The sequence below is a fragment of the Phyllostomus discolor genome, chromosome 8 (assembly GCF_004126475.2).
Source record: "Phyllostomus discolor isolate MPI-MPIP mPhyDis1 chromosome 8, mPhyDis1.pri.v3, whole genome shotgun sequence".
NCBI classification, from domain to species: Eukaryota; Metazoa; Chordata; class Mammalia; order Chiroptera; family Phyllostomidae; genus Phyllostomus; species Phyllostomus discolor.
This window is the reverse complement of record NC_040910.2, coordinates 95942903-95968588: the sequence shown is the minus strand read 5'-3', so window position 1 is coordinate 95968588 and position 25686 is coordinate 95942903. Positions and strand designations below refer to the sequence as shown.

General features: G+C 45.2%; 1 protein-coding gene, 1 long non-coding RNA gene and 1 other non-coding gene across 3 annotated transcripts; all 3 read left to right on the top strand.

Annotated features, from left to right (window-relative positions):
* LOC118502194 lies at positions 1–25230 on the top strand. Its single transcript, XR_004904889.1, has 3 exons — positions 1–33; positions 4730–4734; positions 21726–25230. It is a non-coding gene; the product is annotated as an uncharacterized LOC118502194 (long non-coding RNA).
* LOC114504398 lies at positions 2868–3030 on the top strand. The gene has a single exon (XR_003685172.1). It is a non-coding gene; the product is annotated as a U1 spliceosomal RNA (small nuclear RNA).
* Positions 11528–17110, top strand: DYNLL2 (dynein light chain LC8-type 2). The gene is made up of 3 exons (XM_028520875.2): positions 11528–11745; positions 14556–14694; positions 16661–17110. The coding sequence occupies exons 2-3, from the start codon at positions 14563–14565 to the stop codon at positions 16796–16798; spliced, it is 270 nt and encodes an 89-aa protein (XP_028376676.1). The 5' UTR covers positions 11528–11745; positions 14556–14562; the 3' UTR covers positions 16799–17110.
* Positions 25231–25686: the final 456 nt, after the last annotated feature.

The following is a 25686-nucleotide window of genomic DNA, read 5'->3' as shown; positions in this document are numbered from 1 at the left end:
AAAATAAATAAATAAAATCTTAAAAAATAAAACGTCTCACAAAGAAACATCGGCAGTAAAATTTCAGATAGCCCATGCAGCAATATTTTCACCAATACATCCTCTAGTACACAGGAAATAAAGGAAAGAATAAACAAATGGGGCCACACAAAATTAAAAAGCTTCTGTACAACTAAAGAAAGCATCATCAAAATGAAAAGGGAACCAACCATATGGGAAAATGCATTTGCCAATGATGATACCTCGGACAAGGGTTTGATCTCCAAAATATATAAAGAACTCATATGGCTCAATGCTAGGAAGACAAACAATCCAATTAAAAAATGGGCAAAGTACCTGAACAGACACTTCTCCAGGGAGGACATACAGAGGGCCCAGAGGAATATGAAAAGATGCTCAACATCACTAGACATCAGAGAGATGCAAATTAAAACCACAATGAGATGCCACCTCAAACCAGTCAGAATGGCCATTATTAACAGGTCAACAAACAAGTGCTGATGATAAGGAGAAAAAGGAACCTTAGTGCACTGTTGGTGGGAATGCAGACTGGTGCAGCCACTGTGGAAAACAGTATGGAATTTCCTCAGAGAACTAAAAATCGAACTGCCTTTTGACCCAGCAATTCCACTGCTGGAACTGTACCTTAAGAATCCTGAAACACCAGTTCAAAAGAACCTATGCACCCCAATGTTTGTAGCACCACTATTTATAATATCCAAGTGCTAGAAACAGCCTAAGTGCCCACCAGTAAATGAGTGGATCAAAAAATTGTGGTGCATTACACAATGGAATACTACACAGCAGAAAGAAGGAACTCCTACCTTTTGTGACAGCATAGATGGAACTGGAGAGTATTATGCTAAGTGAAATAAGTCAGGTGGTGAAAGACAAATATCATATGATCTCACCTATAACAGGAACCTAATGAACAAAACAAACGAGCAAAATAGAACCAGAGGCATGGAAACAAGGAACAAACAGGGACAAGAAGGGAGGAGGGAGGGGGATAAAGGAGGAAAGAAGAGGAAGGGCCTAGTTAAAGAACAAGTATAAATGACCCATGGACATGGACAACAGGGTGGGGACTGACTGTGGGGGGGGAGGAGGTGGGTGAGGCAGGGGAGAGCAAAAGGGGAAAATTGTGACAACTGTAATAGAGCAAGAACAACAACAATAATAATAAAAGAACTCCAAAGCAAAACAAAAAAACTTCCCACAAAGAAAATTCCAGGCCCAGATGTCTTCACTAGTGAATTTTACCAAATGTTTAAAGGATTAATGGTAATATTTCACACTCCTCCAAAAAAAAAAAAAAAAGAATAGGAGGGAACACTTTTCAACTCATCCCATGAGTCCAGTATTACTCAGATATCAAAACCAGACAAAGATATCACAAGAAAAATATGTATCAACATCACTTAGATGCAAAACACAGATGTAAAAATCCTCAACAGAATACTAGCAAAATGAACCCAGCAACATATAAAAACACTGGGATTTATCATAGGAATGCAAGATTGGTTTACTATTTGGAAACCAATATAATATACCATATTAACAAAATAATGGGCCAAAACCACACCATCATTTCAACAGATGCAGAACAAGTATTTGAAAAAATTCAATACATTTTCATTATAAAAACACTAAAAAAATTAGGAGTAGAAGTGCATTTTTTCAACTTGATAAAGAGCATATACAAATCCCCCACATCTAACATTAGACTTAGAAGTGAAGGACTGAAAACTTTCCCCCTAAGATCAAGAACAAGATGAGGATGTCCGCTCTCACCAATTCTATTCATCATATACTGAAGGTTCTAGGCAGGACCATTAGGCAAGAAAAAAACAAAAGGCACCCAGATCAAACAGGAAGAAGCAGAACTATCTCTATTCATATATGATATGATTTTGTATATAGAAAATTCTAAACAATACACACACACACACACACACACAATTAGAAATTAATTAATGAGATCAGCAAGATTGCAGAATACAAACTACAATATACAAAAATCAATTGTATTTCTATAGACCAGCAATGAACAATATGAATATAAAATTAAGAAAATAATTCCATTTACAATAACAACAAAAAATGAAATATTTAGGAATGTATTTAGCAAAAGAATGATAAGATATGTACACTGAAAGTTGTAAAATTTTCAATAAAAAAATTTATGTACAACTTTCAGTGTACATACAAAATTTTCACGATTGAAAAAAATTAAAGAAGCCCCAAATAAAAGGCAAGAAATCTATGTTCATAGTCAGAAAACTTAATATTGTTAAGATAGCAATACTCCTCAAATTGCCTACGATTCAACATAATCTCCATCAACATAATAGCTGACTTTTTAATTAAAAATTAGTAAGCTGGTCCTAAAAGTCACATGGAAATAAATGTGAAGGACTGAGATTTGACAAATAATCCTGAAAGAGAAGAGCCAAGTTGTAGGAGTCAACACTTCCAGGTTTCACAACTTACTACTAAGCTATGATGAGCATGTGGTACTGGCATAAGAATACATAAATCAATGGAACAGAATTAGGAGTCCAGATATAAACTCCTATATTTATGGTCAATTGATTTTTGATAAGGATGCCAAGACAATTTAGTGATGAAAGAATAGTTTTTTCAACTAAAGATGTGGGACAATTGAATATCCACATGCAAAACAATGAGGTTAGATTCCACTTCACATTATACATAAAAATTACCTCAAAATAGATCATTTAGCAAGAGCTAAAACTCTTGGAAGAAAATATAGGAGTAAATCTTTGTGATCTTGGGTTAGGCAGTGAATTCTTGGATATGACATCAAAAGCACAAGGGACAAAAAGAAAAATAGACAAATTTGTATACTTACCTAGAAGGGGAGATACATGATCAAGAAGGTGGTTTTCCCAGGGCGAGGCTCACCCATTGCACTCCGGATGTGCTGACCCCTGAGATTTCCCCAAATGTGGGAAACTCGACTGCATAATTTGTGCTAGTGGGGGGTTGCATTCATGCTCTCCCCCTAAAAGAAAAAGAAAGAAAAATTACTTTTCTGCTTCAAAGTTTCTACAATCTTCAGAAAGGGAGAAATTGTAAACTATATCTCTAATGAGAGTCTAGTATCCAGAATATACTACACTTCAATAATAAAAAGATAATAACCTATACAATTTGAACAAAGGATCTGAATATTTTTCCCTAAAGAAAATATACAAGTTTCTGATAAGCACATGAAAAGCTGCTCAACATCATTAGCTACCAAGAAAATGCAAATCAAAACCACAGTGAGAGATTTCTGGGCAAGATGGAAGCATAGTCCTCCTTGCACAACCAAAAAAAGGACAACAAATTTAAAAACCGAAAACAACCAGAACTGCCAGAAAATCAAACTGTATGAAAGTATGACAACCAAGGAGCTCAAGAAGAAATATTCATTCAGACCAGTAGGAAGGGCAGAAACAGGTAGCCAGACTGGAGAGGACTCGAGGCAAAACCACAGATGGTGGACAGGGCAAAGTGGTGGCTGCTGGACTGGGAAGTCCCACATTTGCATGTGGGTAAACTGGGAGTAACAAATGGGGAGTGAGACAGATCAAGCAACCCAGGGTTCCAGTATGGGGAAATAAAGCCTCAAAACCTCTAACTTAAAAAACCTGTGGGAGTTGAAGAAGCAGGAGAAACATCCAGCCTCATAGGAGAGTTTGTTGGAGAGGCCCACGGGGACCTAAAACTACACAAACCCACCCACCTGGGAATCAGCACCAGAAGGGCCCAATTTGCTTGGGGGTGGTGGAGGAAGTGACTGAAAGCCTGCCCAGACCTGAGCAAGTGGCATTGTTCCCTCTTGCACCCCTGCCCCACATACAACGCCACAACACAGTGATGTGGGTTGCCCCGCTCTGGCGAATACCTAAGGCTCCACTCCTTACTAATAACCACACACTGAGGAAAAAAAAATAAGGCCCAAATGAAAGAACAGATCAAAGTCCCAGAAAAAATACAACTAAGTGACAAAGAAATAGCTAGCCTATCAGATGCACAGTTCAAAACACTGGTCATCAGGATGCTCACAGAATTGATTGAGGATGATCACAAAATAGAGGAAAAAATGAAGGCTATGAAAAGTGAAATAAAGGAAAATGTATGAGAAGTAACAGTGATGGGAAGGGAACTAGGACTCAAATCAATGGTTTGCACCAGAAGGAAGAAATAAACATTCAACCAGAACAGAGTGAAGAAACAAGAATTCAGAAAAAATGAGGAGAAGCTTAGGAACCTCCAGGACAACTTTAAACGTTCCAACAGCCAAATCATAGGACTGCCAGAAGGAGAAGAGCAAGAAATTGAAAACTTATTGGAAAAAATAATGAAGAAAAATTTCCCCAATCTGGCAAAGGAAATAGACTTCCAGGAAGTCCAGGAAGCTCTGAGAGTCCCAAAGAAGTTGGACCCAAGGAAGCACACACCAAAGTACATAATTACATTAGCCAAGATTAAAGATAGGGAGAGAATCTTAAAAGCAGCAAGAGAAAAGGACATGGGAGTGCCCATAAGACTGTCAGCTGATTTCTAAAAAAAACCCAAACAAACCAAAAAAACTTGCAGGAAAGAAGGGTCTGGAAAGAAGTATTCAAAGTCATGAAAGGCAAGGACCTACATCCAAGATTACTCTATCCAGCAAAGCTTTCATTTAGAATGGAAGGGCAGATAAAGTGCTTCCCAGAAAAGGTGAAGTTAAAGGAGTTCATCATCACCAAGCCCTTATTATATGAAATGTTAAAGGAACTTATCTAAGAAAAATAAGATAATCAAAAATAGAAGCAGTAAAATGACAACAAATTTACAACCATCAAAACTGAATCTAAAACAAAACAAAACAAAAATAAACTAAGCAAACAACTAGAACAGGAACAGAATCACAGAAATGGAGATCACATGGAGGGTTATCAGTAGGGAAGAGGGGGGAATGAGGGAAAAGATACAAGGAATAAGTAGCATAAATGATAGGTAGAAAATAGACAGGGGGAGGTTAAGAATGGTATAGGAAATGTAGAAGCCCAAGAACTTATGTAAGATACATGGACATGAACTAACTGTGTGGGGGGGTGGGCAGGGAGGAGTCCAGGTGGGAGGGAGTGCAGGGCAGAGGGGAATAAAGGGGGGGGATGGGACAACTGTATAGCATAATCAATAAAATATATTTAAAAAAACACAGTAAAGTATCCTTTGACATGAACTACAGTGGCTATAACCAAAAAAGACAGACAACAGTCATTGCTGAGGATGTATCATACACCGCTGGTGGGAATGTAAAAAGGGAGAGCTGCTTTGGAAAACAGTCTGACCCTTCCTCAAGAGGTTAAGCACAGTGTTACCATAAAACCCCTCAATTCCACACCTAGGCTGTATATCCACTGTATATCCAAGAGAATCAAAAGCACATATCCACACAAAAACTTGTACCTGAATGTTTCTAGAGACATTATTCCCAACTGCTAAAAAGTGGAAACAGCACAAATGATTCATGATAAACACAAAAGTGTACGTTCACAAAATAAAATATTAACCATGGCCATAAAAATGAATGAAGTATAGATTCATGGGTAACATAGATGAACTTTGAAAACATTATACTAAGTGAAATAAGACAGGCACAACAGCCCATATATTCCATTCATACAAAATATCCAGCACAGGCAAATCCATGGAGACAGAAAGTAAATTACTGGAGATTAGGGGGAAACAGGGGAGTGGCTGACAGTGAGTATGGGGTTTCTTTTGGGGGGTGAGGAAAATGTTCTAAAATTAGATAGTGGTGCTGGTTTCACAATTCTGTAAATATTCCAAAAGTCACTGATACACAGTTAACTGTACACTTTGAAAAGGTGAATTTTATGGTATGTGAACTATATTTCAATAAGGCTGTTATATATATAAATAGAATTACCTTATCATGTGAAATGTAAAGGGGACCTCCATTTCCCAGTGAGAAGATTAAAAAAACAAATTGGAATATATTGCAGCATGCCTGACAAGGCAAAGTTTTCCTCCAAAATTGTCCTAAAGTGGAAGGCAAAGTTGTGCAGACCTCATTTTTTAGGGCTCGCCTAACCATTCCCCACCTCACTCTAAGGGATGGAGAGCGAAAGAACACAGCCTATGTTTTTATGACAGCAGAGATAAGGATCTCCCATGCTGATAATCTCGTCTCCCACTCCTGAGACTCTCCAAGAGCAAGTGATGGTTTCTGCCTGCCCCGGGCCCATTCTCTTGCTTCTTGTAACTGCCTGCGATTTCCCTCCCATCGACTATTTCCCTCCTCAATCTCATAAGGCCTGTCAGTCAGGATGCCCTTCACTTCCATGAGCAAAAGGTGGACTTGTGACTCAATTTGTCCACTCAGATGCCCTTCTTTGGGAATCCAAATCAACAGTAGGGTGGTGACTCAAGGAAAATGCCAGTGATTTGCCCCATGGGAATGCCCCAAGGAAGCTGCTCCATGGTTCTTGTGTCCTGGAGTCAGGGGCAGCTATTCTGGTCCTGTTTTTCCCTTCAGAAGTTTCTTGCAGCCAAGAATCCTAACTTGATCATTTGGATGTTCAAAGGCTGACAAATTCCACAGGACTATCATGGTTCTCCCATGGCAGGGGCAGGGTTCCTTGGGATTGTCCAGACAATGAAGGAGGAAGACCCCTAACTCAGGAGATGTCATGACCTAGAAACCACTACTATACTTCCACCTTCTCTTTGGTTCCTTATTGGTGACCTTAACTATGTCATGGTACTTCATTACTTTGAGGGAGTACAAAGATGAACAAAATGATATCCCAGTTTTGGAGGGTGGTGTGGGAGTGTAGAGAAATGCTCTCTGACTTCTGAGTTTATCAGATCAGAAAAAAAGAGGGCATTTAATCTTGGCTAGAGGTACAGAAATTTCTCTGACCCTCAGGGAAGGTACCATTCATGAGTAGGGCATTGAAATCGGAGAATCAGAGACTTTGGGGCTGACAGGGACCTGATAGATTATCTGGTCCTACATTGTCTAGATGAGGAAATCCAGATTCTGAGAGGTGAAATGACTAGAGTCACACTGGGCTTAGGATTTCTCCTCTGACTCCCAGGCCAGTGTTTATCTCACTAGCTCCCAGTCACATGGTTAACCTTGGCTGGCTCCTCCAGGTTTCAGGGAACTTGGGCGAAAAGGGCAATATTTGGGGCTTGGTAAATGGTTGTCTAGGGAAGTATATTTTCAAGGCCACCCCAGAAATCAGCTAGGAAATGGGGCAGATTCCGTGTTGCTTTCTTCCTTAGGTTTTCCCACTGGGGACTTGGCAGAGGGGACTGGCACCATGGTTTGTACTGCAATGGGAGTATCAGCGTGTGTGCTCCCACCCTTCTCCATCCTCCTGGAGCCCCAGAAGCAAGTAATGGCTAAACAGCTTGGTGAAGTGACCTGTGACTGGATGGCTTCTTTTTTCTGGGTGACCCAGTCAGCTGGGGTGGGTGAGCCCTTGATTGTCTTTACCTCTGAGGTGTCGATTTACCCAACAGAGAGTGTGAGGAGGAACTCAATTTAAAAATCAGGCCTACAGAAACAAAAGAGCCTGGCCATGGCTCTTTGGGTAAGAGACAGTGTGTCCTTCCAAGCTGTATTTTTCAGCCATTAATGAGCACGACCAGTTTAACTAATACTTACAGAGAACATCTCATGTTCCAGGAACCGTGCTAGGTTCTGCAGCCCACACATAATCCCTGTTTGCAAGGACCTATCGACAACCATAAAACTGACAAATTTAATAGAATGTGGTTAGAGATAAGCCCTGGATGGACCAAAGCAAAGAAGAGGAATATGCACCCCACCTGGGATTCAGGGAAGGCATTGCAGAGGACACTCAAACAAAGGAATTAGTCAAGAAAGAAAGCCACAACCTCATAGGCAAGAGAATCACATGGACAAAGGTGTGGAATCTGGGTGTGAGGGAAAACACAGGCAGTTGATGGTGTTGCTAGATTGAAGAAGGAGGTGGGAAGTGTGGGGAGATAAGGCAGAGAGGCCATGTGTGTGATGTCTGGGAGGTTTGCATTTTAGACATCACTGCAGTGTGGATTTGGGGGGGAGGTACCAAGAAATGGGGGCAGGAAACCAATTGGAAGAGATGATGAGCACCTGATGTAGGGTATTCGTAATGAGAATGAGGCACTTATAATGAAAGGAGGTATGCATTGGGGAAATATCTCAGAAGTGAGTAATGATGGAGATGTGGTCGTAAGGAAAAAACACTAATCTAGGTGGTTTGCAGGTTTCCGACTTGGTGTCTGGGTGGATAATGGGGCCATGAACTGAGGTAAGAAAGACAGGGAAGGAAAACAAGTCTGGAAGAGAGATGCTGAGAGTGGCTAACATTTATTAATCACTTATACAGACCAGGCATTGTGCTAAGAGTTTTTCATGCATTTTCTCATAACACTATGAGGTAGGTATTATTATTCTCAATTTACAGATGAGGAAAAAGAAACTGAGATGTTGAATAGCTTGGCCAGATCTGCACAGCTGAAAGAGTGGTGGAAGGCAGTGAGAATTTAGGCATTCTGGCTCCAGGGCCAATGCTCTTAACAACCAGTATTTATATGTACGTATGTGAAGAGTCTATAGAGCCTGAGGGATACTCACAGTGGAGAGGTCTGGGACATAGTGGGGCTATCAGGGCCTAGATCATGGTAAAAACCAAACCATGCACATAGATGAAACTACTCAAGTGACTGAAGCCTTGGGAAACCCCTAAGTTAAAGAAGTAGCCAGAAGGTAAGGGGCCCACAGATGAGACAAATAACAAAAATCCCCTCTGATTTTCAAGTTTGAAGACATGGCCCTGCTATTTGGGCTGAGAAAACTGGGCAATCACAAAGGTGTAGTGGCATCAAATAAAAACATGACCAAGTTAAGCCAACATTAATTATAACAGTTACTATGTTGTACAGTTATTATCATAAACAGTAAGCATTTTACATAAATGACAGTAATTAGTACAGTACACATTTCCCAAACTGTGTCCTATGGAATAGTTCTTGAAGATGTTAACAAATGTTTGGATGAAAAAGGGCTTTGGAGTCAGATAAGTTCAGGAAATTTAGTTAGATAGAGCATTGAACTCCTGGTTTACACTTTTTTTTTCTCTGTTAGGAGCTAGAAGAGTTGAGTGGTTGAATATAGATACTGGGAGCAGACAGCCTGGGGTTGAATCTCTGGGTAATCTTGGGCAAGTTAGTGAACTCTGTAGAGGGGAATAGTAATGTACTCACCATGATTCTTCCAGAGATTGAATGCAATAATATATGCATTCAAAACACTTAGAATTGAGCCTGGCACACAGTGAAGACTCTACAAATACTAACTCTTAACTGTAAACCATATTGTTATTAACAAATCTTCCCGATATTCTTAGAGTTTAGTTCTTGTCACACACACAGGCTGACGCTCATATTTCTTAAAAGTCAAAAGTCTTGGTTCTGACCCCTGTTAGTTAAAGTTCTCTGTGTCCCAACCTCCAACCCACCACAGCCCAGGACTGGAAGCGACCAAACTCTTGTTCTCTTCTAATCTATGGAAGGGGACCAGAGAGGGAGAGGATTTCTACTCTGGCTGTGTGGCCTTGCAAGGGCCACTGCTAGTTCATAGTCACCTTTATGCCCACTTGAAAAAGGTATGCATCTTTTGGGTGGATGCTGGCCTGTACCAGGCACACAGCAAGTGGAGCACAGGCTGTCTTTTAGCCCCCATTTACTTCTTAGGCTGAATGTCATTGTACAATGAACAATCAGCACAACCATATATGGCAGTTCTGACCCTCAGACCAGAGAAGAGGCTGGAAGCTAATCGTGTTGGAGAAAGAGGGTATGAGTTCTCCTCCCAGTAGCCCATGAGGTTAACTCTTCACAAACCCTCAGAGGATAAAGCATCCTTCTCCTCCCTCCCTCCCTCCCTCCGCACATATGCCCCATCCCCCATTCATTCAGAGGCTGACATCAGAATACCTTTAGTGTTAGGGGATACCTCAGGCCTTGCCTATTTCTCTGAAATCCAGATTGAGTTTGGCAGATGACTGAGCTGTGGAAAGCAGAAGTGGGAGGGGATGACTTTCCATGTTTGCCCTGACACATAATGAACACTAAGTAATGATGTTCCAAACCATGGTAGGCCATGGCCAAAGCGAGTCTGACGTTCCCACTATGGTTTGGGATACTGAAGGGAACATGATGGGAATGGAAGCTTTTTAATCCTCACTGGGTGGGCCAAATGCTTGGCTCCCAATACTCTCACCACTTTTTTAGGTAGACACTTCCTTTATGAAACAAAGGGGAAGAAAAAGCAGGCATTTCCTGTTCTTCTCTAGAGCTGGGTGGGGTGGAGTGGAGTGGAGGGCAGGCACTCTCCCAATGTGCCCATGAGTTTACACATACTCCCACAGCCTCTTCAGCTACCAGAGAGGCTCCCGCCCAGAAGCATCACTTTTCAGCCTAGAATTCACATCCAGGCCTGACCTGTGGTGCCCTGGCAAGAGAACGCTCCTCTCTGTACCTTGGTTCTCTCCTTTATAAGGTGAGCAATTTGGAGGGGGTGAAGTTTACCGCTCTCCCAGCTCTGACTTGCCCCAGTGCCCACCTCTAAGGGTTTCTCCCCCTCAGGTCCTGTCTAACCAGACAGGTAGGGACTATCTATCACAGGGGCCTGTGTACCAAAGACAAACCTCCCTCCTTATAGTTGTGCTTTAGGGTCTGCCTCTATTGCTTTTGAAGATAAACAGCAGCTGGGGCCCGTGCTGGGAGTTTAGGTGCAGTGGCCTGGAGACTCAGGAACAAAGACTGAGCTGGATGGGCTTAGGGACCTTTCCTGGATGTGAGGGGAAGGGAGCCCTGGGGCTGTTGATGACTTTACCTCTCCGTAGGGCTGGTTGTTCTTCTCCTTCCCACAGATTTAGGGGGGAGGGAAGGGGTCCTGTCTTTCCCGCTGATCCCGTTGACTTCGTCCCTTTCCCCTTCCTCTCCCTAAGGTTAGGATCTCCTACCTCTTCCCCGTCAAGCTCCCTGGGTCTGAAAACTCCGTCACCCTCTCTTTATCCTTCATGGGGTTGAGGTCTTTAGCCCCTCCCTCTCCCTTCTCCCTCTCCTTGAGCCTCGCCTCTTTATTCCTTTTTAGGCCTGGCCTCTCCAGCCCTTGGTAAAGGGGTCTGCACTCTTTTTTTCTCTCATTGCCACATCGCCCTCCCCCACCCTTTCAAGCTCCCCCCTCCCCACCCCCTCTCCCCGCCCCGAAGCATTGTGGGAGGAAACAAGATGTGGGGCGAGAGCGGCGCGGGGAGAAGCCCGCAGTGCGGGGCCTGGCGAGCGCAGCCAATGGGGAGCGCGGACGGCGGCGCGCGCGGCGGGAGGGGGGCGGGGGCGGGGCGCTATTTCAGTGGGGGCCGAGCGTTGGTCGCTCTCGGCGGCGGAGCTGATCGGAGCTGCGAGGCGTCTGCGCGGAGCAGGCAGGCGGGCCGGCCGCAGCGAGGAGGCGTGAGAGCGGCCGGGGAAGCTCGAAGGGCGGACGGCGGCGGCGAGCGCTCGGCCCGGTGCTGCGGAAGCCGGAGACCGCCCCGGCGGCGGCTGCTGCAGGAGTAGCCGAGGGGACACCGCCCCTGCCCGCGCCCTGCCTCAGGCCATCGCTGCTCCCCCGGGGCTCCGCACGGACTCGCCTGCGTGAAGGTAAGCGGTGGGTGGGGGCGTCCCCGGGGCGGTAGACCGCGCCGGTCGAGTGCGGCTCTACGCGCGGTGCCCCTCGGGCCTCCTCTCCCCACGAGGGGCCCGGAGAAGGGCTGACTTCGGCGTGACGCCCCCGGCGTCCCTCGCTTCCGGAGCTGCGCCACCCGGTGCTCTCGTGACCTCTCGGGACGGGCCTGGAGGCCCTGGGTGCGGGGGTGCGGTTCTTGTCTACCCCGGGAGTCTCCCTGCGCTGCGTGGAGGCTTCTAGTGTTTGGGGCCGAGGGGGTGGGGTGGGGAGGGCTCGGGCGTGACGCGGCTCCTCCTGCCGTCGCCGCCACCACCGCCACCACCGCTACCACCGCCACCCTCTGGGGCGTCCTTCCTGCGGCGAGGACGCCCAGTCACTCCGGCGCTGCTCCAGGCCGGACGGGGGAGGGCGGCTGACCTGCTGGGCGGAGGTGGGGTGGCGGGTGCTTTCTCATTCACCTGGTGCTGGCCTTCTGGGGGGTGGGGTGGTGGAGGGATATATGTATATATATATTTTTTTCATTTTTGGTCGCAAAGCCGAGGACAGAGGATGGGGTCTGTGCTGAATGGCCTCTTCTCTCTTCAAAGGAGCTCCTGGCTCGTGACTGAGGCAGCTGGCCAGGGGCCCTCCGGTCATCCTTTTCTGGAGGCCCAGGTGCCTCGCTCTTTTTCCCAGGAGGGAGGGGCTAGGTCGGGCACCTCCCAATCCTTTTCTCACTGGCACCTTGGATTGGGGAGATTGGGGCTAGGCCTCACCTCTCAGACGCCTAGGGGGCCGGGGGTGAAGAATCGTGGCATTGTAGTCACAAGACCAACGTTATGTAACTGCAGGCTCCCTCCTGGAGAGTAAGGTGGCTTTTAATTACTGTGATAAAGTTGTTCCTTTGCACTTTGGGGATGAGGCAGTGCAGCAAGGTGAGCTTGTTGGGAAAGGGTGCTAGTGTCTGTAACCCGGCCCCACCTCCACCCTGGGTTGATAAACAGGGTCCCCTTCTGAGTGGGGAGCTGGTGTAGACCAAGTGACACTAGTTTTTTTCACGTGTAAAGAGCGTTATAATAACACATTCTCCCTGTGCCGCTCTGGTACCGTTGCCTAAATTCACACAAGTTGCCTCATTTACCTTATTTTAAAAAAAACGTTGGTTTTTAAAAAGATGTTGATTTGCCCAAGGTCATATAGGTAGTCAGGCTGTGAACAGGGTTCCCGGGACCTTTCCTCAGCACCAGGCAACGCTCACAGACTCCTTGAGGCTCTGACTTTCCCCTCAGGATGTGGGGGCAGAGGGTGCTGGTCCACTAATCCCGGGCTCTGCCAGCCTCTGCGGAAGTAGAACCAGCTCTGCTTAGGTTGGCAGTGCCAGACACAGGTGCTTTGGATTCAGTCAAGGGCTGCCTGACTGGCAGCTGGCTTGCATGCATTTTTTTGTCTCTGGTACAGGCTAAAGGGGTAGTTAGTTATATATGTATGAGTTCTGTTTCCCTTTCAGCCCACCCAGTCTGCAGGCTGGTGTGGACTCAGATCAAGATGGCCTGGAAGGATACCAAGGAACTCTCCTTGATTGTGCATAATCCTGTGTAGCCTTTCATCAGACAGGGCTGGAGTGACAGCATTTTTGTCCACTGTGCTGGGCCACACAGTTGTATTTTGGGGGATGGGGGATGGATTGTTACTGTTCTGTGTGACAGGACTGTGGTCAAGGACAGAGGATAGGATTTTGCAGCTCATCTTCTCTATTCCTGCAAAGTGCCCTCACATGCTAAAGATTGCCAGGCAGGTTCTGGCCAGCCCTCCTGAGATTCCTGTCATCCTAGGAAGGGACCATGCAAAGTCTACCCCAGAAGTCTGTAGGTTGTTATAGGATGAATACCTTAGTTTAGATGGCAGAGTTATGAAAAAGGGAAGTTAAAATAGTAATTCTTCACTTTTTGTTATCTCTGTCACCACTGAGCATTGGTTAGCCTAGGTGTTGGCAACATTTTCTCTGAAAGTCGAAATAGCAAACATTGTAGGCTTTTTAGTAAACATTGCAGTTACTAAACTCCGCCATTGTAAAGTGTTCCTCTAAAACTTTATTTGCAAAAACAGGTGGCAGGCTGAATCTAGCCAATGGGACAGATCGCTGTATAGACTGTCCTTGTTTGCAGATATTCTTGTATACTTTTAATTCTTATAACACCCTCTGATAGAAAGCTACCCTCGTTGTTAAAATGGAAGTAATCAAATGCAGAAAAACTAAGTGACTTGTCCAAACCCTAAGAGTTCATTGTCAGGTCTGGTGATTCCTACTCTGTCTTCTTTCCACTATGATACCAGTGATGTAATAATGGTCATTAAATCAAGCACTTACTATCTTCAGGTGTTAATGCCACCTGGTTTACCCTCAGGATAATCCTGCAGTCCCCTGTTTAAGGTGATGGCATGAAAACAAAGGTTGTTTGCCTAAGGACACAGCTAGCAGGTGATATATTGTAGTATCTTGATTATTGGTGCCATTTAAAATAGCAGAAATAGATTAAATTTAGAGTTAGAAAATCCTCACTTTACATATGATAAAAACTGATGGCTTATTATATTTTTGTTACTGTTTATCTTGTATTTCCCAGGCTTGGGGACCATGTCTTGGTTAAAAGCTTATGCGCTCCCTCTTCTTTTGCCTCTTGTCCTTGTCTTGTGTTGCCTTTACCTCTGATACTCCCCTTTCCCACTGAGGCTCCACACCCAGTTGCTAATGTTCATTGTCCAGTGTCATGGGGTTGTCAGCCTTACCTCTTTGCTTCTTCTGCAGTGTCACAATGTCTGACCGTAAGGCAGTGATCAAGAACGCAGACATGTCTGAGGACATGCAACAGGATGCCGTTGACTGCGCCACGCAGGCTATGGAGAAGTACAACATAGAGAAGGACATTGCTGCCTATATCAAGAAGGTGCACTGGGAGCGCTGTGGCTGGTGACAAGGGTGGGGATAGGCAGCTGAGCTGTACCCCTGGGAGGGCTGAAGCTGAGGACATAGGAAATCAGCTATACCTGCACAAACAAAACCCTAGGAACTTGCAAAGCAGATAGATTAGGGAGTGATTATTAATTGCCAAATAATTTACCTTAGGCATTTTTAATAGGAGCTCTGCTGGTTTGTGTGTATATGTGTGTGTTTACAGATAATTGTGTCACTGCAAGAGATCAAGGAGGGAAGCTTTAGGATTAAATGTAAGCGGCCCAATTCAGAACTATTCAAAATGAACATCAAGGATATTTGAATGGATAATATAAGACCATATACAAATTTTCAGGGAACTTGGTCAGTTAAAGTGATGTATCTATAATAATCCTCATCATGTAGGAGGTTTTCTTGTATTTCTCTTAAAAAGGACTTGGGGGGGAAAACATAAACACAAACAATAAAAAGGATTCAGGTATTGCATCATGCCCCTAAACCCATTGTTCATCCCCTACCTTCTTAAGAAAAGGGTGGGCCTAAATATATAATTTTTAAAAAATGGATGAGCAATATTGGAGCGACGGGTTTAGTCCCTGAGAAATTCCTAAGTGAATGGGTGAATAGATATGATAAACATGGTTAGGCATCACCTGAGCTGGAAGTGAGAAGTACACAGGGCCCCTGATCCCGAGTCAGGATCCATGTCCGTTGGAGGCATAGTCCTAGTCTTCAATATTCTCACTCTGACACCCCAAGAAGGATGCTTAAGTAGTTGTATTCTGGTTTATAGAGGTGGTAGGGTGTCGCCGAGTTTAACAGAACTCTGCTTTCCTACCCAAATGGGTGGGGTGAGAAGAGGAGACTCTGGAGTTCTGCAAGATTGTCCGAGTACAGAGGCAGCAAGGCTCCTGGGCATGCCAGCTCCTTGTTGAGTGATCACCTTGCTGTCCTGTCTAGGGAGAGAATCATGGACTCTCAGGATCAGAAAAGTCCTTGGATTATACATAGTCCAGCTTTCTTGTGTTGCTGTTGGGACAAATGAGACCTAGAGAAGTGACTGTGGCTCTCCTATACTATGGAGTCTTGAGTCAGGATTAAAGCTGGGTTAGGTAATGCATGCCTTTTCTACTGTTCCTTAGTACTTTTTGGAGTCGTGCTGTGGGAATTATGAGGAGGCCAAACAAGTTGTATGTTGAGCCTCAGGGTAGGCAGCATTGCTGGGCCTATGTAGTCTGTTGCCCTTTCACAGCTATGGCAGGATGCAACTAGAACTGAGCCATAGATTTCCTACTGCATCCACAGGGTGACAGGGAGCTGCCTGTTGGATTACGTCACAAAGATTTCCTAGGTGACTTTGATGCTGTACTTTTGCCCCTGAGAGAGGAGGGAATTGCCTTGATCTCGTGTCTAAGGTCCTTGTTCTGGTGCTCATAGCCCACACATTGCCCGGCACACAAGAATACCTTTAATATTGATTTACAGAATTGCTTCCTGGTACTCCTGATGTTTGGTCCCTGTTCTGCTCTGGTGTCTTGGCCCCTTCCTGCTCTAGTGCCTTGGCATTTGGAAATACTGGTAGTAATATGGCAGATGGTGGCTAGTCAGTGAGGCTGCCCCTGCTCTCTTTTACTCATGCTTTGTGACACTGGATTGGTTGACTCTTCTCTGATGCCCCTGCTGAAGAGTCACAGGGTGGGCTGTTGAATAGAGTAGCTAGAGGGAGGAGAGATGATCAGGGTGTAAAGTGCTAGAGAGAAATAGTGGAGCCTTTGCGGTGGTACATTATTAATGAGGGAAGGAGTGTCCTAGCCAGCCTTAGAACCTGAGCTCCTGAGGTTCGGGGAGCTAGGGGCTGGGCTGGGGGCAATAACTAAACGGACCAGACTCCCATTCTGATTTCTCATCCTCTGGCTGTCCTAATCACCTTTCTTCTCTCCCTTTTATCTTTCTTTCAGGAATTTGACAAGAAATACAACCCTACCTGGCATTGTATCGTGGGCCGAAATTTTGGCAGCTACGTTACACACGAGACAAAGCACTTCATCTATTTTTACTTGGGTCAAGTTGCAATCCTCCTCTTCAAGTCAGGCTAGGTGGCTGCAGGGAAGGTGTCAGTGGCGGCGGCAGCGATGGCAAGCAGATGACGTTGCTGGGACTATTTTGCACTGGGGCCAGCATCAGGATGTCCTCACCAATGGCTGTGCTACTGCATGGACTGTATACTCGATTTCATGTGTATGTCGCAGTAAACAAAACCAAACTTCTTTCTGTTTAGTTGCCTGGGGAAGAAGGCTGCTTTACATTTATTTTTCAAAACTTAAAACAAATTTTTTTTGGTTGTATTGCACTAGGAAATCTCTTCCACCCTTCCCTTTTCCCTTTCTCTCTCTATATAAAAATAAACCTGGGGGGGGGGGGGGGAAGCCAGTAAGACCAGGAAGGCTAGGGAAAAGAAATCGGTTTCCGGAGGTGGAACTAAAACTGTGCAGCTGTCTCTTCTGCTTTGAGGGGGCCAGGGAGGCTGCAGGGGGACAGTGTTAGGATCAACAAGGAGAGAGGGGATAGGAAGGAGGGCAGGGGGATTGATCTAGTACCAGGGAGACTATTCCACTGAACTGTGATTCCAGGGCTTGGGGTAGAAAGGTGGGGTTGGAGGGGTGGATTCTTTAAGGGGCCCTGAGACGTGTTTGTCTGTGGTGTGTGGGAGTGGGGAGCAGATTTGTCTTGCTGTCTTTGTCAGAAGAGTTTCTAAGTAAGGGCTTTGTCTTTGTGGATTATCTTTTATTCTTCCTGCCAATGTTCCGTGCTAGGAGGATGTTGGAGGTTAGGGTTAGCTTGATGATTCTTTCTTCTCTACTTCTCTCTGCTCCCTGCTTAGTCCTTGGTTTTCTCATTCCTCTGGAATTCTCTTAGAGCAGCCTCTGTTAGCTGGCTGACAAGAGAATATCTGGTGACTGTAGTTTCTTAGGTCTTAGCAATCAAACCAAATCAATGTCTCCCTGATTGTTCTCTGTGTACATGTGTGTATGTCTTGGTTTGGGGTAGAGGGGAGGGAGGGGCAAGACAGTATGGAATCTCTAGGATATATGGGTAGATAGGGTGCACAATTAGTTCTAAATGGGCCTTTATGTTAAAAAATGTGGGTGAAGACAGGTTTGCCCCCCTCAGCCATCTTGCCCGGACACTCTGCATGACCTATGGCTGTTTGCCCCCAGGAAGGTTTTAGGAGAATAGCCCACAGTGATATGGTCATGTTGCCTGCCATCTGCTCTGGAGTTGGCTCTCAGTGGAGAGGGAAAGTGACTTTGTAGTTGATAAGGGTGGAAGTGATAAAGGGCTGTGAGGGGCTTGGGAGGAAGTCTTGCAGTGAGGAAGCCAGGTATCAGGAGATGAAGCAGGGCCACTAGTAGGAGGAGATTTCCAAGAGGAGTGCTGGGCAAATCTTGTCTGTTGATCAAATAGGGATGGATGGGGTGGTGGTGGGGTGGGGGGAGTTATTGTTGATTGAGCTGTTGATTCTTGTAAATTGCATTTAAAATAAAACTAGTGTATGGTTGACACCAGGGAGGGGAGGGTTGGGATCTAGCTCATTCTTTTTTTCCAACTCCATCCTTGGGGCTGGTGGGGAGGCAGGAAAATGTCCCCACCCCAAGCCTTTAGCGTGTGCTGAGCTTTCTTTCTGTCGCTGACAGGGGAGGGTGGGGACTGGGATGATGAGTGAGTTCCCTGTATCAAACCCTTTTATGAATGTCCAAATCTGTGTTTCCCCGGCCCTCCCAGACTTGCGTGGCCAGTCGGAAATGTCTGGTGTGTGTTCGTCTCTCCCTCATTTCTGGAGCTGGGGCTGAGACCCCACCACATCTCCTGTGCTCTGCATCCATGCCTCTTTTGGACATTAAAGGTTGATTGATGCATTTCTGAGCTGTTTGGGTTTCTTTTGGGGGTAAAGGGGTTGGTCAGGTGGCAGTGGTGCCACACATGGGTGGGGTGGAGGGTATCTAGGGTGGAGTAGAATGGGGGTTGAAGAGATAAGACCAGGCAGAGAGATACTGATGGGCCTGAATCAGGTTTTAATTGTAGGGCTTAGGGTTGGGTCCCTTATGTGGCAGAAAACTAACCAGAAGTACTCATCCACAAGGTTTCTTAGGTCCCTGGGTAGAGATGGCAAAGTGAGCCACATTTTGGGTTTTTAAATACAATAAATGCTGTCTTCCCAGTTTATAGGTCCAGTTTCTAGGTTCAGGATGGCAGTTTGCTGTTGCTATACTGGACCTATAGGAGCTGGCGTAGAACCTTCAGGCAGAGCTCATAGCCCTCATTCTCATTTGAGGCTTCCTTGAGGCCTGGAGACTGTCTACTAGCTAAGTCCTGCTCTAGCCACTCAGAAATGGAAAAGCTGGGGGTCTTCAGAAAGATGGAAACTTTTGGTGGAACCTAGTGGTTCTTTGACTCCTGGGCTACCCTGGTTGTCCCACCTGGGGCATACCTGGAGAAGTCAGTAGTACTGAGGCACTTCTGAGAGTGTCTGCCCATTCCTGACCCTAAGCTCTTGGTGTCTGGGCTTATGGCCACATCTTTGCGGAGTTGTTAGAGAGCAGAGGTGATTTGTGCTCATTTCTATTGTCAGTCACTCAAAAACCTTTTACTGAGTTCTTAGGTACTTGGGCCTAGGATGCTGTTCACACAAGAGAATAAGATAGGCAAGTTCTTTGCTTCCATGGCATGCATGTTCTAATTGTTAGAGCAGACATATACATTGATAAGCTTTCTCCGGTAGTGATAACTATACTGTCAAGGAGATAAACTGGGCAATGAGCTTCTGATTTTTGGAAGTAGGTCTGTAGAGCTCCTTCACACAGGAAGTTGGTGGGCTGGATCCTGGGGAGAAGGCTCTGGTTCTAGGGTGACAAGGTCCTAAGGGAGGAAGATGGGCTCTAGAACCCCAACTTCTTTCCTGCCTTTGCTGGTGTGAGTCATTTGACAGAGCTGGAACCTTGGAGTGTGAGGCCAACATTTTGTCTGTGATGGGTGTCTAGGGCTAAAACTCATCTTCTTGATGCCTTAATGGGAAAGGCAGTCTGGGTGGCTTCTAGGGTCCATACATCCCTGCGTAAGTAGTGTGTGGTGCTTATCTGGAAGGCTAATTCTGCAAGGCTTGCTGGAGAAGATGAGTTCTGACCCTGAGGGGCCCAGGGTCGGGGCAGGATGGGAGCATGGGTTACAGAGGGGCTGTGGAAGGCAGACGAATTGTGGCATAGGGGAGTGCAGCAACTGTCAGAACTGTGGCCAGACCAAGAGTGGAGTGTCAATGTCCCACCTCTCTTTCACCCTGTTCTCCAGTCTTCTGGGGGATCCTTTTGGCTGAACTGAACTGAAAGGTAGATGGTAAGGCTAACTCAGGGCTGCAGTCTGTAGGGGTTGGCTCCCCTATGCCTAGGGGACAGAGAAGGGTGGAGAATGAATCTAAGGGGTCCAACCAAACCAGTGTGGTAGGGAATTGTCTCTGTTGCTGTGGGCAATGTGCCTGTGTCTCTCCAGGACTTCAGAGTCCTCCAGCCTAGACCCAAGGTGTTGCTGTGCCCTAAATTATCACCTTGCTTCCTTGAGGTCTTTACTCAAACATCTTTATCAGAGGGGTCTGCGGACATTCTATACGAAGTAGTGCTTCTCACCATCATTTTAACTTTACCCAGCTTGACTCAGCACAGCACCTGCCAATGCCTGACTTATTTGTTGATTACTTGGTCTCCCACAAGTAGAATATGAGCTCTGTGAAAGAACTGTTTTCCCTTTTCTTCACTGCTTTGGTCAATTAAAAGAGTGGAAGCCAGCATGGGCAGCCCCTCTGCTTCAGGGAAGCTTGGCCTTTCCTGAAGAGACTTCTGCTTTTGCCCTCACTCCCCCTTGCTGCCCCCAGCCCTGTGTATTTGGGCAGCAGGAGTGAGTTGGTCCCCCCCCCCGCCCCGCCCTGCCCACAAGTGTGTGCAAGCCTCAGCCTCACTTCCTTGCCAACTATGGAAGAATGAAAGAATGTTCATAAAGGACATTCTATTTTTAAAGCATTTCAGTTGGCTTATGTCTCTGAACCTTCTGAGTACCCCTTTGAGCTAGACCCAGCAGCCATTAGCCAGATTTCTGGATAAACAAGGTGAGCTGTGTGCCAAAGCCCATGTACTGGGTAGCACTGCTGGAGCCAGGCACTGCACTGGGTTTGACAGCAGCAGTCTTTCTTGAGATTTAGGCCCAGCCCTCTGAGCTTAGGACCGGATCCCTGGTCTCACTGATGTTCCCTTTCCTGGGCTCTGCTTCAGCAAGGGTAAGGATAATTCTCTGTCCCTCCCTCCCTTCTCACTCCTGTCTCCTAAGGATCCAGGAGCTGCCCCTTCCTCCTTGAGGCCTCATGAGAGGGAGGTATAATGAGTCTTCTGAACTTAGAAGAGAGCAGACTCCTAGAGTTGTAACCTCTTATGCTTCCCCATAACTAAAGGTACAGCCTCCTTACCACCCTGGTAACAAGGAGTGACAGCGCCTGTTGAAGAGCTCAAGTGTGCTTATATGTATATCTTTGGGATGCGATGGGCTTGGTGTCCACACCAGTGTACATGCATACTCCTATGCACAGACTAGTGCTGTGCCAATGTAGAGAGGTTCAGAAGAAGAGATCAAAGAGGACCCAAGTCCCTACGCCTCTCCTTCCTTGCTTTGTCAAAACAAAGGTGTACACTGGTGACACTGCCAGACATTGCTGTTTTGGGCTTTCTGGAAAGAGTCCAACCATGCAAAAATTGTGTGGTGGTGCAGGTAGAACAGGATCTAGAATCAGAAGACCTGAGGTTGAGTCCCAGCTCCAACACCCACTGTATGAATGTAGAAAAGTCATTTGACCTCTCTGAGGCTCAATTTTCTTATTTGTAAAGTGGGGTTAATACCTATCTACCCTGAATGGCTGTTACGAGGATCAAATGACATCGTGTGTGAAAGTGCTTTGAAATTGGAAAATGATGATGAAGACACTGGAAGAATAATTCTGGGAGGCCAGGCTCCCTAAATTACCCCACTTCATAGAGAAGGAAATTAAGAACCAAGCAGGGAAAGAAACATACTTAAGGTCACGTGGATGTTTGAGTCAACTGGGATATAGAACTTGGTCTCTCAACTCACACACCAGGTCTGATCCTGGTTCAAGGTGATGAAGAGGACCAATTCATTACTAGGTGCTGAGCCCCTACCGAATTGTGGAATATCTTGTACTTGGCGCTGGTGTACAGTTCAGTGGTTTTTAGTATATTCAGAGTTGTGCAACCACTACCACTACCTAATTCCAGAACATTTCACTCCCAAAGAAACCTTGTACTCATTTGCAATCAGTTTCCATTCCTCCCTTTCTCTAGCACCTGGAAACCACTAATCTACTGTGTCTCTATGAATTTGCCTATTCTAGGCATTTCATATAAATTGAATTACAATATGTGGCCTTTTATGTCTGGCTCCTTTCATTTAGCATGATGTTTTCAAGGTTCATCTGTGTTGTGCATTTATCACTACTTCATTCTGTTTTTAGGCCAACTAACATCCCATTGCATGTGTATTTCACATTTTATTTATTCATCAGGTGAGTGACGTTTGGGTTGGGTTGTTTACACTATTTAGCTATTGTGAATAGCAAAACACACGTGCACACAAAAACTTACATGTGAACCTTCACGTGTAAATTTTTGTGTGGATGTATGTTTTCAATTTTTCCTGCATTTTTGCTGACTTTTTGAGTCAGTTTCTATTTTTTTAAATATAGATTGAAACGGGTGATTTTTTTCTGTAAAGGGTCAAATAGTAAATATGTTAGGCTTTGTGGGCCGTATGCCCTAGCAAGTGCTGAACTGCAGTTGTAACATGAAAGCCACCATAGACATTATGTAAACAAGTAACTGTGGATATGCTTCAGTGAAACTTGAAGCAGGCATTGGGCCATGTTTGGACTGTGACCTATAGTTTGTCAACCTCTAATCTAGATGATTTTTCACATAATTTGATACTCCACAACTACAAAATGTGAAAATTCTTCCTCCTACTTCTGTCCTCCCACCGCAAGTTTCCCTCCTTTGAAGCAATTCATGTTGTGAAATTTTGCATCTCCTTTCAGAGACAGTTGATAAACAGCACATTTTTAAGTGGCTGTGTAAAGTTCCAATGTGTTGTAGATAGGTTCATCAACATGCAACAACTAATATATCTGAAGGCATACCCTGAAAGACAGCACTATTTCCAGAGTGTTGCTCTGACCTGCCCAATTGACTCCTCCATCAGAATAATCTTTGGAACTCATGGGATTTTCCCAGGAATTTTGGGGACTATGTCTAATGAATATATTGGTTGATCCCTTTTGGATCAAAAACAAGCTCTGATTCTCAAGGGACACAGGTTTTTCTTGGATAGTTTTTGTCCTAGTCAGAGTTCCACTAGAGAAACACAACTAGTAGGGTATACTTTATCTATCATCTTTTATCTATTTATCATCTATCATCTTTCATCTATGCATCCATCTAGATTTGTGGCGAGAAATTGGCTTACCTGGCTGTGGGGCTAGGTGGGCAAGTCTGGAATCCGTACTGCAGGCTGTAAAGAAGGTCAGGCTGGAAACTTTTAGGAGCCGACTGCAGTCCACAGGTGGAATTTCTTCTTCAGGGAAGCCTCAGGCCTCTCAGCGAGTGGGATCAGGTTGATCTGTGTTAATCGGGAAAATCTCCTTTACATGAAGTTAACTGATTGTAGATGTTAATCATATCTACAAAATACCTTCACAGCAACATCTAGATTAGTGTTTGATTAGGTATCAGAGCCTAGTCAACACACAGAATTGATCCCAGTTCACACCTAATCAATCTGGCACCCATACATGTCTCCTTATACCATACTTAGGCTCCATAAAACCAATAACAAAGCCATACTTCCACTTAACATGGTACAGTTACCCTGCATACAACTGAAAACATGCTAACTCTTCTTTGCCTTTTGATTCAGAGGTATGAGGAGCCCAAAATGACCAGGTGGCAGTCTAACTTCCAATTCAGTGGAATCAGTGTTGTGTTTCCTGGTGAGACCATTCCTCCCTTTGCAATGAAGACCTGTAGACCAGCAGAGCGTAAGGTTGCAAGGATGGGAAGCAAAAAGTTTGCTAATGGATACTAGTGAGACGTACCATTTCATTTCCTCTTCTTCATTACTGGAACCATGGACCCTGGCTGGGGGAGAAACCACACCATACATGGGATGTTGATTTAGAGCACATACAGTCTCCCGAAGGGTATTGCCCCAACCCTGCATGGTGTTGCCACCTAGTTGGTGCTGTAACTGGATCTTCAAAAGGCTATTCAACCCTTCTATCAAGTCAGCTACTTCAGGATAATGGGAAACATGGTAAGACCAGTAAATTCTGTGAACATGGGCCCTTTGCTGCACCTCATTTGCCATGAAGTGAGTTCCTTTATTAGAAGCGATGCTGTGTGAAATACCATGATGGTGGATAAGGTATTCTGGAAGTCCACAAATGGTAGTTTTGGCCTAAGTGCTACATGTAGGGAAAGCAAATCCATATCCAGGGTGAGTTATTTTAGTGAGAACAAAGCACTGCCCCTTCCATGATGGAAGTAGTCCAATGTAATCAACCTGCCACGAGATAGCTGGCTGATCACCCCAGGGAATGGTGTCGGGTCTCAGTGTTAGTCTCTGTTGCAGGCAGATAGGGTTCTCAGCAGTGGCTTAGCCAGCTTGGCTTTGGTGAGTAGAAGTCCATGTTGCTGAGCCCATCAATAAGCTCCATCCCTGCCACCTGGCTACCTTGTTCATAAGCCAATGGGCAATGACAAGCATGGCTGGGAAGAGGCTGACTGGTATCCACGGGACAGGTCATCCTATCCACTTGATTATTAAAATCCTCCAATGCAGAGGGCACATGGGACACAAACATCTTCACATTCCTTGCCCATTTAGAGAGACCCACATCCTAGATTCCGTGTTGCCAATTTTGTGGTCCTGTTCCTATCAAGTCCCTGACTGTCCAGCCAAACCACTGACCGTAGCTCATGAATCAACATAGTTTATGCTTCTGGCCATTTCTTTTCTAAGCACAATAAATAATCAGGTGCCCTGCTGCAAGTTCTGTCCACTGGGAAGGTTTGCCTTCGCCTCTGTCCTGCACGGATATCCTAGAAAGGGGCTGTCCCTGCCACAGCTGCCCACTTTTGGGTGGCACCTGTAGCCAGTCCTGAGTTTTCTCTTCCTTAGTCAACTGGTCACAGGGAACTCCCATGACACCATGGGTGCAGGCTGGGAGAGAGAAGGTAATATAACAGGAATAGGGACTGTGGGCATTTGAGTTACTTCATCATCCCAGAGAAAGACTGAACCAGCAGAAGATATATATCTCCTATCCAGAATCACCAGCAATATATAATATACATACATGCACATATATAAAACTATTGATAATTATGATTAATGGGTATCAAAATATGATCCTAAAGATATATTAGGACCATATACCATACTTAGGCTCCCTGAGATTACATATATAATCCCTGAGAGAGAGAGACAGACAGAACTATTTATTGCAAGCACTTGGCCCTGTGCTTGTGTGGGCTGGCTAGGCAAGTTTGAAATCTGTAAACTAGCAGGTTGGGACTCTCTGGCAGGGGCTGAAGCTGCAGTCCACAGGCAGAATTTCTTCTTCCTCAGGGATACCTCAGTTCTGTTCCTAATGACTTTCAACTGATTGGATTAGGCCCACCCATATTATCCAGGATAATCTCCTTTCCTTAACATCAACTGATTGTAGATATCTACAGTCAGCACAGCAACACCTAGATTAGTGTGTGATCGAATAAGTGGGTTTCATAGCCTAGACAAGTTGACACCTAAGACTGACCGTTACAGACTGTAAACTGAGACAGTTATAACTTCTTACAGAGGAGTCCAAACATGTTCA

Coding starts and splice junctions, on each gene's coding strand:
- DYNLL2 (XM_028520875.2), top strand. CDS start 14,563: ATGTCTGACCGTAAGGCAGTGATCAAGAACGCAGACATGTCTGAGGAC. Junction 14,695..16,660: donor TTGCTGCCTATATCAAGAAG/GTGCACTGGGAG, acceptor TCTTTCTTTCAG/GAATTTGACAAGAAATACAA.